Consider the following 13908-nt stretch of genomic DNA (forward strand, 5'->3'; position numbering starts at 1 on the left):
AGCAATTGACATGGCTTTTGTGGTAGGTCAAGGGGGCAAGAACTCTGTGTTAGCTTCTGCTGCCAAGAAATGGAAGGATTTCAAGTCTACACTAACGAGGCATTATATCCTTCCATACACCAATGACAAGGAGAAATTAAGCCAACCCCCTGAAACATATAAATTCATAGAGAAAGCACAATGGGATGCCTTTGTAGCTTCAAGGTTATCCAAAGATTTTGAGTCTGGGCATTCTCAACATGCACAGATTAGGGAGAAACTTGAGTACAATCATCGATTGTCTCGAAAAGGATATGCTGGATTGGAGGATCAATTGGAGGAAACCATGCCCGGGGTAGAAATTGATCGATCTACCTTATGGAAGAGAGCTAGACAGGACAAACATGGTAACATCCCCGATCCAAAGGTGGCAGAAAAAGCAAAATTAATTGTAAGCCTACTCACTCTGTTTTAAATTTTTATTAAACTGTGAATAATTCTTATTACGTCTTATGTTATATTTTTTCGTCGTGTGAATGATATTACCACGTCGAAACTTTTTAAAAAAACGTCGTTAAAGGTCTAAATCAGGAATCACTACTCTGTTTTCTTTAATTATAGCATAAGATGTCGGTGGTTCATTTTAGCGTCGTGTGAATGATATTACCACGTCGAAACTTTTTAAAAAAACGTCGTTAAAGGTCTAAATAAGGAATCACTACTCTGCTTTCTGTAATTATAGCATAAGACGTCGGTGGTTTATTCATTTCGTCGTTTTAAAAAACTAACCACGTCGGTATAACTACCGTCGTGATAAATTATAATAACGCCGGTTTATATGTTATTGCGTCGTGTGAAATTATATAATACGTCGTTTGTATATAAATAACCGTCGTGTTTTTTTTGTTCTTACTTTTTTATATATCTTTGTTTTAGGATGAATTGCAAAAACAAGTCTCGGAAGGCAAAGTCAGTGTATATGGCAGCAATGATGTGCTGACCATGGCTTTGGGCCCCGATCATCCAGGCAGAGTGAGAGGAGTAGGTGCTGGGATTTCCCCAAGGCAGTATTTCAATTTACCCAAACCACAGAGGGTTAGCTTTGACGACCGCTTGAAGGAGAGTTTAAGAGTTCTCCTTCAAGAAGAGACTAAAAAGATGGAGGCTAAGGCAAGGGAAGAGGCTTTGAGGATGGAGGCTAGAACCAAACAATTGGTAGAGGCTGAGAGGGAGCATTTCCTTAGTCAGCTTTCCCAATTAATTCCCAATTTTGATCCAAGCATGCTTAAACCAAGAATTAGCCAAAGTCCCAAAAATCCAATGTCCGACAAAGCAAGCTGCTCTGGAGGTGATGTGAGATCCCTACATTTTGAGGATGATACTGCCAAAAATGGGAAACATCAGGAAGATGAAGAGAAGGAAGAAGAAAAAAAAGATGAAGAGAAGGAAGAAGAAAAACAAGAAGAAAAGGAGAAAGAAGAAGAAGAAAAGCATGACGACAAGGTATGTTCACATAACTTTGCCTTTTTTATTTGTTTTTCAAAATTTCAGACGTCGATATTTTTTTTTAAACCGTCGTTTGTTTACAACTTAGACGGCGGAATTTTTTTCTAAGACGTAATAAATTATTCACCACGACGGTTTTTTCACCGTCGTTTAAATTCTTTTCAGACGACGTTTTATTCCTTAAACCGTCGTTTTTATTGAATTACCACGCCATTTTTTTTATTTCTTTAAACAGGTTATTGAAGTTGGTGATTATTCAAATATGGAGGCGCCATATTCTTTAAAAACCCTTTGTCGTTATGTGGAAACGACACTCGTGCCTGAGGATAAGACCCTGCAATTTACAATTGATAAGGAGGTGTTTGGTCGTGAACGCGATACCTTCCTCCCGCCTGAAGATATTACACAATTTGCAGGCATGGAAGAAATTGGAGCTACTGTGGTTGCTGTATATATGAGGTTTGTCATTCTAAAATAATACGTCGTTGGTTTATATATTGCGTCGTTTTAACTAACTAACCACGTCGTCAGTGTGTACCGTCGTGATAAATATATTATAACGTCCTCATCTATTTCAGTACGTCGTGTGAAATTTTATAATACGTCGTTTTGTTATACATAACCGTCGTGTGGTTTTTTTTGCTGACTTGTTTATATTATTTTATGTATTTAGGTACTTACATGATGTTTTGAAACAAGCAAATATGTGCAGCATGGTTGGCTTTATCGACCCTGCTATAGTTAGTGCCAACTCTGGCACAATAGCTGAAAGATCACGACTGGTAGCAGCTCGACTTCAAAAGACGGACGGTGAACAGATTTTCATGATGCCTTACAATCCAGGGTTAGTCTCCTTAACAGGATTTTGTTTTTATGATTTTCAATAAATGACAGCATATAAACTAACCACGTCGGTGTTTTATTTTATTGAGTCGCTTGAAACTACTAACCACGTCGGTAGTTATTTATCGTCGTGATAAATATATAATGTCGTCGATTGCTACTTTATTTCGTCGTGTGAAATATTATAATACGTCGTTTTTGTAAATAACCGTCGTTTTTATATTAATTTTGTGCAGCCATCATTGGATCTTGCTGATTGTGAGAGCAAAGAGGGAAACCGTCTATTTTCTGGATTCTCTGCCCGGAAATCGTGTGGTCGATGAAGAGGCCAAAAACATCGCGAACAGTGCTATAAAAATATATAATTCTCACATAGCCAGAGCAGGCCGTAAAGCAATAATTTGGAAAACTCTGTCAGGCACACCAAAGCAACCCAGCAGTGTCGAATGCGGGTATTATGTGATGCGCTGCATGAGGGACATCATCATGGATCCTTCCTTGGCGTTTGAGAATAAGGTAAGAAGAAATTACCTTCATACATTTCACGTCGTTTTTTGTATTATCAACGACGGTCATGTAAAATTACCGTCGTTGAATAGATATACTACGCCGGTTATGAAAAATATCGTCGTCTGTGATTGAATTTCTTTTTATTTATAAACCCTAATAGTCATTGTTTATGCAGTATGCCAAGGGAAACGAGGAAGCGCCATACCCCCAAGAAGCAATTGATGAAGCCCGGAATGAATGGGCAGAGTAGATTTCAATAACGTCGTCTTCTCATGTATTTAAAGACGTCATATTTTTTCTTGTCGTGAAAATTATATTTAACGGCGTAGTGTTTTAGTTGTCGTTGTTGTATGTCTATCTTGCGGCCTTGTTCTTTTAATATGTGTCATATTTTTCCTTTTTAACGACGGTGATTTGTTTGAGTTGGTCGCCTATTCTCATCCTCGACTATTTTTTAAAACTTTAGCAGACTAAACACGTCTGTTTTTATTTGTTTTCGACGTTGTTTTATTTAACAACGCCTAATATTTATCGTCGTTGTTTGTTTCTGAAAATAGGACGTATAAATTTTGTAATACGACTCTCATATATTTGTAACCGACGTTGTTTCGTTGTTCAACGTCTACTCTATAAATACATACGTCGTAAATGATGACACTGACAACTATTTCCACGTCATCTTTTATAGAAAAATCGTAGTGGAAAACTTATTTTACGACGGTTGTTTCTATATAGGCGACGTAGTAGGAATCAATAACGTCGTCTTCTAATTTATTTAAAGACGTCATATTTTTTATTGTCGTGAAAATGATATTTAATGGCGTCTTATTTTAATTTTCGTCGTTGTATGTCTATCTTGCGGCCTTGTTCTATTAATATGTGTCATATTTTTCCTGTTTAACGACGGTTTTTTTAGAGAGTTGGTCGTCTATTCTCATCATCGACTGCTTTTTTAGATCTTTTTGCAGTACAAAGAAATCGTTTTGTATTTGTTGATGACGTTGTATATTTTAACAACGACGGTGATTTAGCGTCGTGGTTTATGAGGGAAAAGATGACGGTGGATTCCACGACCATTGAAAAACTGAATACACGACGGTGATTTACCGTCGTCTTTTTGCTTTTTTGTAGTAGTGAATGTAGGATCACTTCCATATATAGGAAAGTGTGCTTGCAAATTAAAAACCATACTCGATTGGAGCCAAAATATACGGAAATTTATTTCTTTATGCATTTCAAGTAAAGTAAAAGCAAATAAAATAAATAAATTTTTATCATTTTCTTACCAGCAATATTAGGAGAGGAGGATATTTTGTTAATATAACAATTAATTTTGGGCCACTGAACAAAATTGAGTTGGGCCTCCTAAACAAAAAGAGTTGGATTTTAACAATAGTTTTATTTTCTTCTATATTTCTAATACTTTTACCTTCCGTTTGGATGAAGAAATTGAAAATTGTATAGAATTTCTTAAATGACAAAATTTATATCTCCATCGTTTAAATTTATGACAATTAATAATTTCAGTATTTGAACTTATGTATGTCGAATTTTGTAAATGATATAAATTACAGTGAAAAATGAATTCATGCTCAACAAAAATTGCGAAATGACGCTTCATTTGGCAAATATTAAATTCGGGAATCTTACTTCCCAATTTCACAATTTTTTCTATGATTAAGTTGCCAAACAATAGAAATATCGATTTCTCCTCCTCAAATTCCAACTTTTAGCTAAATCTTGAGTTATTTTCCTCCTTCCAATTAAGGGTATATATATTTTTTCCCTACATATGTATGGGTCAACTTTATACATTTTGTACCCTTGATCTGCCGGGCAGTGTGTTGCTGCCCATGCCAATCTGTTGGGTCGTGTAGCATATATTAGGGATGAGCACAGTCCGATTTGATTCAGCTTTCTTCTTGAATTGAAATCAAAATTGGAATTTACACACGGTTCAGTTTAGTTTTTATAGAAAGTGTCTAGAAGAACCGAATTAAACCGGACCTATGCGGTTCTAGTTCGGTTCAACTCAGTTTTCAATTTGGATAGATAATGTAACATCCCACATCGACCAACGGAGAGGGGGTGATGTGCCTTATATGTACATGCCCTCCTCCATATAGCACAAGGCTTTTTGGGAGCTCACTGGCTTCAGAGTCCTGGGAACTCCGAAATTAAGCGAGTTGGGGCTAGATCAATCCCAAGAGGGGTGACCCACTGGGAAGTTACTAGTGAGTTCCTAGAAACAAAACTGTGATGGCTGAGAGGGGGCCTAAAGCGGACAATATCGTGCTACGGCTGAGCCGATCCCGAATGTGACAGATAAAAATATAAAGATGTGAAGAATAGGGAAGTATGATGTACAGAAAAATAGATAGAATAGAAAAATATGTACAATTGATAAAATAAGAGAGAAAGAGGTAGAAAAGATAAAAATAAGAGAGAGATGTTTAAAAAAAAAAAAAAAAGATAACATAAGAGAGAGATGTGGAAGAGAGAAAGAGGTGAAGAGTTAAATAGGAAGAGAAATAGAAAGAAATAGGTGGAAAAGAGAGAAATGGAAGCACAACAAGCACAAATATGGTTCATTGAAAATAAAAAGAAATTGGGCAAAAATATCTAAATATTTCTTGGAGTTACTGATGTTATTTAAATATTAATTAGGATTACGTACTAATAATTTTGGATATAAAAAAAAATCTAAATTTAATATAACCAATCCTGTTCGGTTTATATATATTTTTCTAAGACAAGAATCATGATATTAACTGATCTAAAGCAATTCGGTTCGATTTTTGAGCCTAGGTTGACTTTTTGGTCTGCACAAATATTTTTTTCCCTACTCTATTCATCGGTTCAAATGCCCACCCCTAACATATATGCACGGGCATTCTTCCTTGTGTCCATATGTGCCCGAAAGTATCATATAGTGGAAGATTAATATCTACTTTGGATATGTTGAAACTATCAAATTAATATTTATAGGGGACAAACTAATGCAACTAGGAGGGTCTTTTTTATTTATTTTTTAAAATTTTTGTAGTAAAGGGAATAGCCCCTTTTAAACACAATGTATTTAAACAGTATAGCCAGTCGGCTATACCACAAATTTTTTTTATTAAAAAAGTATAGCCGAGCGGCTATACTTATTTTTGACACGTGGCGCATTAGCGAAAGAGGTTCATCCTTTTATATAAAAAAAGTACAGCCGCACGGCGATACTCCGGGTTTTTAATTTATTTAAAAAATAAAACTGTGTTGACACGTGGCGACAAATAGCTAGGGTTTCCTCTTTTTTGTATTAAAAATAGTATAGCCACACGGCTATACCCATTTTTCAAAAATTCTTTTTAACTGCTCTGTTTTATTCTTTATTAAATAGTATAGCCTTGTCTAATTTCTTTTATAAATAGTATAGCCGGGAGGTTTTGCTGTTTTTTTATATTTAAAATATCGTCTTTAATAAATAGTATAATAAGGAGGACGACGTTCGCTGGGTTTTGCAAGGAAGACGACGTTTGCTGGGTTTTGCAAGGAAAATGATGCTCTCTGGCTGCTGGGTTATTTGGGCAGTTTTTAATTTTTTTTTAATTTTTAAAATTGTCAACGGAGTTAACTCCCTATTATGTTAGTTGACAAGTGTCAGCAAATTAAAGGGACACTAATTTGGGGACAGCGGATCCGCCCCCCTCAATGGAGGCCAAATCTGATCAAATTAAAGGTATATATATTTGGTAATTATTTCAGTAATTAATAAGAAATCTGAAAAATGTCTAATTTGATCTTAGCTTTACTGCATATTATTTTATTAATTTTCCGAGGCAATTAAGTGTGGGTTCTCCAAATACTCGAATGGGGAGGGTTGATCAAATCAAAGCAATTTTGTTCACAGTACAAGAAAAGTGAGCATTAGGTCCTTTTTTTTAAGTGGCTTCTTTCTCTATTACCAGTCACCACTGTTACTCTCTCATCTCTGTCCGTCTCCTTCATTGAGAGAGTGGCTACTAAGCAAAAGATTAGGGAGTGTGTGAGCCAAAGCCCTCAAATACGAGCACGCCACTCTCGCTTTGTCTTTCCATCCTTGATAGATCCTAAACTTCAAACATCAATCTCTCTTTTCATCCTATGCAACACTAATCTTGAAAAACTTATCCTAGCATTCCCGGTCTTTTCTTCTCCAGATTCTCAGAGGCTTGGAACCTTAGACCACTTATGGCATGTTTACTAATTTTGTAATTGGATTAGGAGAAATTGAATTGAGGATGAATTGAGTTGAGGATGAATTGAGTTGAGGAGAATTAGATTCCGGATTCCCATTTTAGTTGTTTACTAAACCATATAGATTGAGAAGAGTTAGGTTCCGAATTCTTATTGAAGTTGTTTATTAAACTATATAGAATTGAGGTATGAGTGATACTAATTACTAAAATGTCCTCGTTGTTAGGTTAAATTAGATGACACATTTGTAATTTTAAAAAAATGCATGAGATATAATGAGTAAAAAAGATGAATTTCTAATGGGTTAGTTCTCCATAAATTAGAATACCACATTCCACCTAATAATTGAATTATTCAAATTCCTGATTGGTGAAAAGAAAAGGCTGAATAATGTATGTCATCCTTCCTTGAGGTGGAAATCTCAATTTTTGTTGCCAAAAGAAAACCCACGTAACTTTAATCCTTTTCAAATTCTATCAGTCTTTTGGCTCTCTCTCTCGCTGTTAAAAATCTCTCCCAAATATAAGTTCCTCCCTCAACAACAATAAAAATCTCAGACCAAAAAAAAAAAAAAACTCACTGTTACTCTCTCGTCTCTGTGTCCCTCTCCTTCATTGTGAGAGAGTGGCTACTAAGCAAAGGATTAGGAGTGCGCCAGCCGAAGCCCTTAAATATTAGCACGCCACTCTCGCTTTGTCTTTCCATCCTTGATAGATCCTAAACTTCAAACAGCAATCTCTCTTGTCATCATATGCAAAGCTAACCCTGAAAAAGTTTCTCCTAGCATTCCCGGTCATCTTCTCCAGATTTTGAGGTGAAACAATGGATTTTCTTTTCATATTTTAATACAATTCATTTTCTCTAGATTTATGCTTCTGCTTCACCTTTACGATTGCTCAGAAGCTGTTATTTACACTTTACAATCCAAATCTTTGTTGGGCTCTCGGAAAAAACCTGAATCTTTATAGGCGTCTCTTACTCTTCCGTAGTGTATGGTTTTGCGGATGGTGGGTTTGGATTGTTCTCCTCACTTCTTCGGTTTTTGCCAATTATGTGAAGAGGGTTTCTCTTAAAAGTAAAATGGGTTTTACTTTTTTCATATGATTTTTAGCAGTATGTCTGCATTGAGTAGATAAAAAGATTGGGTTTTGCATTCTTATATTGGTGTATGTCTGGTTGTTTGCAGAGTGTCAATATATGGTTCTAGTTAGGTAATGTTTATTGATCTTTACTATTCTTATCATCATCATTGTTGTGTGTTATTATAATTAATCTTATTATTGTTATATTTGGTGTCTTTGGATTGGAATTAGGAATTGATGGGGAAGAAAGTTAAGAAGAAGGCAAGGGCGGCTCCTCAAAAGGACAAGTGGATTGCAGCTGATTCCCCAAAGAAAGCTCCCCAACCAAGCAACCCAAGTGTTAAGAACGGTGATGATGCAGTTTCAGTTCCAAAAGAGAAAAAACCTTGTTCTCATGTTGACAAAGGTGTAGATTTGAATAAATTGTCTGCTAAAATTGGGTCCTCAGAACTTGTTAGGTGCGAAGATTGTAGGGAAGGGGTGCTTGATAGGAGAGGGGGTAAAGGAAAGGGCAAACATGGTAAGAAGAAAGGAAGTGCTTCAGTGGATTCAAAATCTGAGTCAAAAGCCATTTGGGTTTGTTTGGAATGTGGTCATTATTCTTGTGGAGGGGTTGGACTGCCTACAACCCCTCAATGCCATGCACTTCGGCATGCGAGGCAAACTCGTCACCCGTTAGTGATCCACTTCGAAAACCCTCAGCTGCGGTGGTGCTTTTCTTGTAGCATGCTTATTAAAATTGATAAGATGGAAGAGAATAGTGAACAAAAAGATGTGTTTTCGGATGTTGTGAAATTAATAAAGGGTCATTCATCGGAGGAGTCATCTGTTAATGTTGAGGATGTGTGGTTTGGTAATGGCAGTGTGACAAGTGACATCAAATCAGCTAACAATATATCAAGTGATTTGGATGGGAGAGGTGGTTATATGGTGAGAGGGTTAGTTAATCTTGGTAACACTTGCTTCTTTAATTCTGTCTTACAGAATATTCTAGCTATAGATAGGCTGCGGGGTTACTTCTTAAATGTTGATGCATTTTCTGGAGCTCTTACTATTTCCTTGAAGAAACTCTTTACTGAAACAAAACCAGAGGCAGGATTTAGGAACGTGATAAACCCAAGAGCGTTTTTTGGGTGTGTCTGTTCCAAGGCTCCCCAGTTTAGGGGTTATCAGCAGCAAGACAGTCATGAATTGCTTCGTTGCTTACTGGATGGCTTGTGCACTGAGGAGTTGAGTATGAGGAAACGTATAAGTTCTTCCCGGGAAAATGGGAATTCGTCAAATCCAGGTCCTACTTTTGTGGATGCTGTATTTGGGGGGCAAATATCAAGTACCGTTTCTTGCGTCGAATGTGGCCACTCCTCTACTGTCTATGAGTCATTTTTAGATCTGTCACTGCCAGTTCCAACCAGGAAATGCCCACCTAAGACAGCTCAACCTACCTCTCGAGCAAAGAAGACAAAGTTGCCACCCAAGAGGAGTGGAAAGGTTCGGTCGAAAATTAACAAGGACAAGAGTTTTGCACCATCATCAAGTGTTGCAACCCCATCAACCAGCAGCGAGGTTTCTAGCCAGCCACAGTCCGGTTCAACTGACCCAAATGTGGTTGAACAATGGGGTTTAGTTATGAAGAATCTCTCTGCTGTCCAAGAATCTGAAAATGAACAAGTCTTTGAGGATGCAGCAGAGCAAACATCAACTTTGTTGAATGATTGTACATGGTTGGATTATCTTGATATGGGAAATATGTCAGATGACAATGATTTCGTTTCACAAAACAATGATGCTTCAACTGTTCAAGATTCTGAAAACAAGAATGCACTTAATGATATCTTGCTACCGCCTGACTCTGAATCTGGTAATCAGGTTTCTACGCTTAATGGGGAACCAAATGTAAAACCTGACTTTTCTTCAGTGAATCCTTGGGAGGAAGAGCTCCCATTACAGGTTCAGGGTTCTGAAGTTTTGTTGCTTCCATATAAAGAAGAGTGTTCTGTCACTGAGGAAATCATAGGAAGAGAAGATGAGGCCTCTTCATCGGTTGTTGGTGGTGGACAAGATGAATTTGATGGTTTTGGGGACTTATTCAATGAGCCGGAGGTTGCTGCAGGGCCCACTGCAAGGCCCTCTGTTGGTGAGGGAGGAACAGAAACTGGTTTCGTAGCTAGCGAATCTGATCCAGATGAAGTTGATGATAGTGATTCTCCAGTGTCTGTTGAGAGTTGTTTGGCTCATTTCATAAAGCCTGAACTTCTTGCCAATGACAATGCTTGGCATTGTGAGAACTGTTCCAGAACTCTTCAACGCCAAAGGTTGGAAGTAAAGAAGCAGGTAAAATCTTCAGCTCAAATTTTGATAAATGGATGTGAGACTAGAGCGGAAAGTGATTCACTGAGTTTAAATATGGGCCTGTGCCCTGCTGATATCAGAAATCTTAGTAATGGGAATTTGAATAGCAGTACTGGTTGTAACCATTTTGGTGAAGACTTGCATGATGGGAAAATAAATTGCTCATCAATTGAGAATGGTCGATCAGATAAGCTGAATGCTGCTGTTCGTCAACAACAAGAAGGAAACAACGAGATGAAAGATGCACTTCCAGTGCAATCAAATACTTCAGATTGCAATAACACTTACAGTCGAGAAAGTTACATTGATCAAGCAATTGAGTCTTGTGCTGACGAGCCTAGAACTGCAGGATGTACCTCTGACAATGTTCCACAGACTTATTCTGGGATATTGGATGGTAAACATGAATCAGAAGAAAGTGAAGACGAGGAAATAAATTCCAAATGTGTGAAGGTGAAGAGGGATGCGACTAAAAGGGTCCTCATTAACAGGACCCCACCTATTTTGACTATTCATCTCAAGCGGTTCAGCCAAGATGCTCGTGGCCGCTTAAGTAAATTGAACGGCCATGTCAGTTTCAGAGAAAAAATTGATCTTAGACCATATATGGATTCCAGGTATATATCTGACTTTTTTTTAGAGTTGATTTCAGATTACAAAATGCCAGATCAAAACGTTACTGCTTGTCATGAGTCTGTTTTAGCCAGATCTTGGAATAAGCATTCAAAATGAGAAGATAGCTCTTTTATACCATCTTAAAGAAAAATTTGCATTAGTTTTCACTTTTCAATACACCAGCTTTTGATCTCTAATCACTTTTACTGGAGGGGTGGTGGGACTTGGTTGGGCAGATCATTAGTCTCCTCACAAACTTTGAAATTTTAATAAATATGATGTATTCAAGGTGCTTGTTGTAGTCTGACGTGCAATTAATGTTAGTGGCTGAGGAAGTATGGGGAGATGAGCAAACTAACAGTTTGAAGTCTCTAGAGTCTGATAAATTTAATTATCACTCTTCCACCTTAGGGTGCACTAAGCAAAGTGAATCTTTGGAACCGTGTCTGTGAGAGAGTGCTGTAGTGATTCACTTCATAGGTTAAATACCAAATTACCTCATCTTGTCAGCCAGTTATGTTTTTCTCTTGCCCAAATGTTTTCGAACTACACATTCTTGCCTCTTTCCTTATCTAACGCACAAAGATCCATTGCTTTTCTATCTCAAGGACTGAACATAGTGGTGAAGTTTTTCACCAAAGGAAGAAGCTATAAGTCTAAGATGCTTGTTCTAAACACCATGTTGAATGCTTGAGGACTTGACACTTGGGTTCCCCAGTCTCTAGCACTTTATACAGTTATTAGATTTTGTCAAGAAGCTTGTATAGAACTCTCAAGAATATTTTACTATTTATGTTTTTTCATGAAAAAAGAAAACTTTTTCATAGATAGAAATCTGAAGAAAGAAATATTACCAAAACATTAATAAATTAGATTGTCTGATTTAAGAAATGGCAAGGACAAGCATATTGTTTTATCCCCAAGGCAGAAGTTTTGGGGTTGCTATGTTCAGTTCCTTTTGTTTGTGTATATATGTGTTGCAACGTGGTGGTTGTGTCTGTGTCCATAGTTACTTTGTTAGATGATATGAGGAGGCTTGCCTTTCAAGTTTGAAGCTTAGAGCTACTTTGCTAACTTTAATAATTTACGAGCTAAGTTGCAGGATGTTTTAATGTTTAAAGAACCTGCCTTCTTTAAAAGAAAGATTTTGAAATTTGAGTTTGCATATATCTACTTTTGTGCATGTAGCAGTTATGTCATCAAATTTCCCTTTACAATGTTACCTTGAGTAATAAATGCGATACTGACTGCAATTCCCCATAGCTTTAGCTGATCTTTCAACTACCATCTCTTTCTGGTCACGGGTTTTTTTTTTTTTCCCTCTTCTTCATCTAAACTAAAATCTCTACTTATAGTTGTCCCTTTTGCCTTGTCTGTTAATTCCAGTTTCATGGCAACTTATTCATTGTTTTGTACTTGCTTTAGTCTTAAGGATCCTGCAACTTCTTATTTATGTAATTGATTGTGTGCCATTTCTTATAAAATAAAAACAATGATATATTTATTAGTTTGTACGTATTCATTTAGTGACACTTCTTTTGGAGCTATTTTATTGAGTTATGAATCTATGATGCATGTCCAGAAGTATTGCCCCTGTTAATTTTGATTTCTATTCTTATCTTTTTCAGAATTTTGTCCTTCAACTAACATAAGAAATTAAGCAACAATAATGCTAAAGAGTTTTGGAATCATAGTGTTATAACACATTCAACCTTTAGGAACTGTCCCTTTTCATTGGTTTTTGTACTTGTTTAAGCTTTTCTGAATTTATGTTCCATTGTGTTGTTTTACTCATGTAGTTTCTTTGGATGCCATATGAAAATGGAATCAGTCAGTAATTCTGTATATAATTGGAGCATCATAATTTGATTCACATGTTTGAAAGGATTCATTCAGTTATGCAAACTATTACAATTTTCTTCATATGCACTTATTCCCTAAAGCCAATTTATGGGTGAACTTTTTTGTGCAATTATCAGAATGTAGAAGATATCTACAATGCATCTATTAACTCACAATCAAGCCTTATTTTTATGTCCGTAGTTACTTGTGCTTCACATAGTACTTGTTTTGTTCCTAGTTTGTGTAGTGGTTTGCACAGAATTAATTGGTAGCATACATTACAAGTTACAATTTTCCATAGGAAGCGCATTAACTTTTTGGCTATGATGTCCTCTTGAGCTTTACAGGTCCACAGATGGAGAGAAGTATGAATACCGCCTAATTGGGGTTGTGGAGCATTCTGGGACGATGAGAGGGGGCCACTATGTTGCATATGTGAGAGGGGGTGAAAGGAGCAGAGGAAAAGCTGAGAAAGAAAATAATGGTCATGTGTGGTATTATGCTAGTGATGCACATGTGCGTCAAGTTTCCCTAGATGAGGTTCTTCACTGTGAGGCATATATCTTATTCTATGAAAAAAGTTGAGGTTGTTCTACCTTCAACTTGATGTCTTTAAAGTTTGAGTTCAGGGCCTTCAGACTAGCTGAGCTTCCCCAATGTGAGAGAGAGAGAGAGAGAGAGAGAGAGAGAGAGAGACAGAGTCAGAGACAGAGAGAGACAGAGAGAGACAGAGACAGAGACATAGAGAGACAGGAAAACCAGAGTTGAGTGTACAACTCCAATTACCATGTGTTTTGTTACCCCATTCTTTCAAGATGTAATGATCTTTTAGATGTATACTGTTAGTTATAGCATCAGAAAACGGGGTTTTCTTTTTATAGTCCCATCACCCCAGGGACCATGGCTGCATCAATTACTGAAGCTTTTCAAGTTACCGTTTTTTATTTACTAAGAATCCCTT

The 13908-nt window shown here is 36.9% G+C and overlaps 1 protein-coding gene across 1 annotated transcript; it reads left to right on the top strand.

Moving 5' to 3' along the window:
• Positions 1-7619: 7619 nt before the first annotated feature.
• On the top strand, positions 7620-13640 carry LOC117614715 (ubiquitin carboxyl-terminal hydrolase 2). The gene is made up of 3 exons (XM_034343612.1): positions 7620-7873; positions 8373-11107; positions 13295-13640. The coding sequence occupies exons 2-3, from the start codon at positions 8379-8381 to the stop codon at positions 13530-13532; spliced, it is 2967 nt and encodes a 988-aa protein (XP_034199503.1). The 5' UTR covers positions 7620-7873; positions 8373-8378; the 3' UTR covers positions 13533-13640.
• The last annotated feature ends 268 nt before the right edge of the window (positions 13641-13908 follow it).

Source organism: Prunus dulcis, chromosome 1 (genome assembly GCF_902201215.1).
Source record: "Prunus dulcis chromosome 1, ALMONDv2, whole genome shotgun sequence".
NCBI lineage: Eukaryota > Viridiplantae > Streptophyta > Magnoliopsida > Rosales > Rosaceae > Prunus > Prunus dulcis.